Source organism: Penaeus japonicus, unplaced genomic scaffold (genome assembly GCF_977035675.1).
Source record: "Penaeus japonicus unplaced genomic scaffold, GWHDUDI00000001_assembly GWHDUDI00000026, whole genome shotgun sequence".
Lineage (NCBI taxonomy): Eukaryota > Metazoa > Arthropoda > Malacostraca > Decapoda > Penaeidae > Penaeus > Penaeus japonicus.
In genome coordinates, this window is record NW_028234428.1 from 17,955,727 (window position 1) to 17,960,726 (window position 5,000).

The following is a 5,000-nucleotide window of genomic DNA, read 5'->3' on the forward strand; positions in this document are numbered from 1 at the left end:
GGTAAAATTTGCATTTCTATATTAATTGCGTTACTGCATTCTACCATCTTTCTCTCATATACCCTTGACCACTATGAATGTCCTATGAATGAAGATTTTCATGTAAGGAAACATTGTATAGTGTTGTAACATCCTTTCTAATTCTTTAAGTTTTACCAAGGGTAACAAATGTCATATAGCAAATACTCACTGCACAGTGGAACATCAACATCAATGTTGAAAAAGTTATAGCAGTTACCTGCACATATAAATGAAAATGGGATTAAGTTACCATGTAAACAATACATACATATAAAGATCATGTTTTTTATAGGAAAAAATAAATATGAACTTAGATGTATACATAAATAAATAATGGTAAAAATATACCTTGAGGAAACTATATATTGCATAAGAATATGGTGTAAGTAAGAGGAATGAAAGAGTAGAAAGGATGGAGGGTGTTTGCATACATGAAATATGCCCTACAGTATGAATATTGCGTTTTCACACTCACCATATTCAATTCTCGGGAGGAGGTAGAGAAAACTGCACACTTAACTTCACTGAACATAAAAATAAATTGAAATGAAGAATCAAGGACAAGGATAATAAATTAAGTTTTAAAATTCAGATGAAATCTCTCTTTCAAGGAAGAACTAATGCAATTTCCTGAACAAATATAAAAGCCCAGAATATCTGATCAATATCACACTCAAAATTTATACTGCTTAAGGGCAAAGACAACTCAGGTCCCAGATGCTGGCTTGTCAAAGGGAAAGCAATACAACTATAGGTTTCAGACCCAAAGCTGTTGTATTTCTTTATTTTGTTCTTTAACATCTTCTATTGTTTTTAAGGCCTCAGTCTTTAATACTTCCTGCAAATCTGCTATACTCTTGTTTGCATCAATAATCTGGAAAAGAAAAAAGAAAAAATCTATTGTCTCAATTTTTTTAAATTCATATAATTTTTTGTGTGACAATACCAAATATCAACAACAGTTTTGCACATTTATAATTTAACCTCCTTAACCATATGCCACGGTGCGTCACACTCATATGACACAGCTAAATTCCCAATGCCGGGGCGTCATGCCAGTGTGACGTTTCCAATGCAATATTGCAATGGCCCAGCATAGGGGTTTTCGCATGCCCCGTCGGGAAAGGGTTAATTTCTCTTAACCCAATGACGACGGTGTGTCACACTCATGTGACACAGCCAAACTCCTGATGCTGGGGCGTCATGCCAGTGTGATAATTACAATGCAATATTGCAATCGCCCGGCATAGGGGTCTTCACGTAGCGAGTGCCCCGTCGGAAAGGGTTAACCTTATTCTGATGTAAATTCCTAAAGTTTGTCTATAATAATTTCTTTTATACAATCACTGAGTAAAACTAAGAATCAGATCCACCCTACTCAAAATATAATAACTCTTCATTATAAAAGGGATCTGATTTTTACTTTTTTTTTACAATAACAAACATACCAGAAAAAATATTAAGGTTTAAACACAATATCTATATGCTACTCATTATCAGTAATTTTTTTTACCTGATAGATAGTTTTGTTCCTAAAATATAACCTACCTTCCATATGTCATCCTGCAATAACTGGTAATTTTCATAGACACGTTTCTGAAACTCTTCCTTTTCATAGCGTTCCTCTCCAAACTGTCCTCGCCTCTTGGCTTCCTCTGGACTCAAGTTGAGAAACAAAACTTGATCTGGTTTTGGAAGTCCGACATCACTTTTTTTACACCACTCTAAGCTCATACCCTGAAGAACATAATTTTGATGAATAATTACAATGCAATATAGAAGTGCCAAGAATATTACTATACTACAGATACCAATGCCTCAATGTAGCTTTAGAAAAAGCACAAAAGTCCATATGAGGGAAATACCAAATAGTAGTTTTTTTGTTTTTTTTAATGTATGCCTATCAATATAGTATGTATATCATATCAAATAATTTGCATGTATTACTCCATTGCAGAATATAGACCTCTCAATTCATGTTTCAGATTTCTTTTTGGCAACACCATCCCTGCCCTGACTGGATGCCCTTCCTAACAGCAATTACACATTAACCCATTCACGCCGGGGCCGTTCCGGCTTTGCTCGGTCGCAATACTGGGGTTCTCGAACGCATAACCCTAACGCCTCAAGATTCTCGGGCGCACAAGCCGCAAGCCTGGGTTGCCCGCTCACTCTACCCGAGCGCGCGGCTTCCCCTCATAGCTCGTCCAGGGCGTATGACACGAAAACCACAATACGTGCTATCACTTCAACCGGCTCCAATGGGTTAATGAGGATTTGAACAAACACTAACACTGATCAAAAGCCATAAGATTTGGATTTTCATCCAATAACAGGATGATTTTGGCTTCCCCTGGACCCAAAACCAGAGTATTTTGAAATGCGCCACGGACTACTTTACTACTTGGGTTGTGGCCACCTGCATGATCACCTAGCAGGCCGGCCATGCAAAAAGTCGTGACCTGACATTGCATCCCTGGTGGCATGACTTAAATGACATATCACATCATCTGGTGTTAATGGGTTAACCCATTAATGACAGGTGACGTGTTTGTTTTTTTTGTCATGCATGACCAAGGAGCTCTCGCTTGACAATGGGCATCATGATGTTCAGGGATTTTGGATCACTATATTATTTTATTTTGCTATGAGTAATGAGTGAGTGATGTTGATAATTGCATCATAATTATTATAACTGCCATTATATTAAGCAAAATGGGTTTCAACTCACATCCAAAACCTAGATGGTACCACTTTCTTCTAGCACCAACAGGAGAGAGAACCTTGAATGGCAAGCACTATCTCTAGGCACATAGCAAGCTGCCGACCTCTTGCACTAAAGTACCGCCGATGAAGAATGTGCAGGCAGAACGAGAGGAGGTAGATGACTCACACCATGCCCAATGCCTACAGTGTGCACCCTGTACCAGTAGGGATGCTTTTCATTGTGGAACTCACTGTCAAAAGCACAAATTTCCTTCCTCTTCCCTACCTCTTCATGTTATCTTCATTTTGGATGGTTATAATTTTCGTGTTTGTTCGTGACAGCACACAAATATGAAAAAATAAAGTTGCTTTTTGCCCTCCCCTGACACAGTAATACTTCTATCACAATGATGGTAAAGAAAAAAATGAGTTGATATGGACCCTGAACTACAATTTTAGTCAATTGCAGAATTAATAGAGCCTGCGATATGACAGATATGTCTCTAAAAACAGTAAAACATAAAAAAAAAAAAAGGCTCTAACTCTACAATAAGTGACTAAAAGGGAGTGTGAAAAATCAAGGTATGTTGCTAAAGCTGTCTCACTCAGAAATAAGAGCCTGCGTAAACAAATATATCCCCTGTCGGCAACAGGTTAAAGGAGCACTGGACACTAAAAAAAAGAGCAACTCAATCTTAACCCGTTTGCTGCAGGTGACAAGATATCACATCAAGTGGTACTAAGACCAGTCGCTGGGGACGAGACATTTTGTCATGGCTTTCCTTCTGGCAAGCACGCCAGGTGATTGGGCACTTTACTGAATGTCTGATATATCAGGAATCTCACTGAATATGAGTTTAATGCAACATTACTGTGTGTGACAAGCCCTAGTATGGTTAATAAGCAATATCAAGGGACAAGACACTTTCTAAATATTATACTTAAAATACACAGTTGGCATTTAGCCTATAAGTTATTTTGAAAACAAAGCTTTAGTTGGCAAGGTAAAGCAAATATCCTTATATACCATGTCTGCTGATTATTTGAAATACATTAACCCACACAGGACGGGTGGTACAGCATGTGTACCGCGCATTCAAAAGCCCAGTGGCCGGGCGGCACAGTATTGTGCCAGCCATTCAATTGATTTAGGCCTAATAATTCGAACGCCCCGGCATTTGAACATTCAAGGCTAGAATTCCCCCGTCGGGGATGGGTTAAGCTGGTGATGAGCTCATTTTAGTGTGTACCTCATATACCTGCAAGTGCATGTACATGTCTGCATATGTGTATGTATGTGTAGACATACCTGTTTGTGCACATGTGTCTATGACACTAGTGGCACTGGCTAAAAATTAGAGGGACAGTGGGTCCTCTGGGTAGCACAGACTAGCCTAAACAATATCATCATAAAATGCGAGTTTAGGCTGACTTTGGAACCCTGTAGCTCTAGAGTTAGTTCCGTTTCAGCCATAATACTTCATGACTGTGTGCGTGCTTCAACTGTAAGCGATCCCGATTTCACGTTATGTAAGTACCGACACCAATCTTTTAGGCCTAATTGGTGTCGTCATGTATGTCATGACACTGTACACACTGAGTTAAAACAATATCATATTTCTTAGTGACATTTTTTTTAAAATATTCAGTGGCATATGACAGTAGGAGTAAAACATAAATAGAGGAAACCATTTTAAAAAATGCTTTGCAAATAACTAAGAACTGTTGCTACTGACAATGTAAAAGTAGGTATGGCTGGTGTTCACTCATGGACTATTCACTGAAGTTTTCACATGCAAAACTGTAATTCTCTGGGACAAAACCAAATTTGTACAAGAAATCTTTAGGTGATGTGCATTTTCTCAATATCAAAGAAACAGATAATAATTTTAAATCATACCTTCTTTGCAGCAGAAAATGCAACACCAGAAAATGCATATCGATCTACAATGATTGAAGTTCCATCTTTTAATTCTGATAAAATCTTTGGTACTAATTCCCATCTGAAAAAAACAAACAAAATACAAATGAGGAAAAGCTAAAAGAAAATATATACATATATATAAAACTGACTTGATATAATTTTATGTGATTTAATATTGTTGTTTATGTTGTCAATGGCACATAAACAGTATGTATTTCTTGAAAAGAAAATAAGAAAAAGGATAGAAAGTGCGAGGCCATTTTTCTCTCACATATTACTGCTGAGCATTTTACAAAATCATTAATTCACACATGTTGTATAAAGTCTTATCATCTCAAATGTAAAGAAA

The 5,000-nt window shown here is 37.4% G+C and overlaps 1 protein-coding gene across 3 annotated transcripts in view; it reads right to left on the reverse strand.

The window, feature by feature from the left end:
* The window catches only part of LOC122265806 (thymidylate kinase), a 9,025-nt gene that overhangs the window by 1,622 nt on the left and 2,403 nt on the right, over nt 1–5,000 (reverse strand). For all 3 annotated transcript variants that reach the window (XM_043035242.2, XM_043035241.2, XM_043035244.2), the window contains exons 4-6: nt 4,628–4,730; nt 1,570–1,758; nt 1–895 (exon numbers count right to left, since the gene is read on the reverse strand). The exon at nt 1–895 is cut by the window's left edge and continues 1,622 nt beyond it. In XM_043035242.2, coding sequence (XP_042891176.2) covers nt 779–895; nt 1,570–1,758; nt 4,628–4,730 — 409 coding nt within the window. In that variant the 3' untranslated portion in view covers nt 1–778. The remainder of the gene's footprint in view (nt 896–1,569; nt 1,759–4,627; nt 4,731–5,000) is intronic.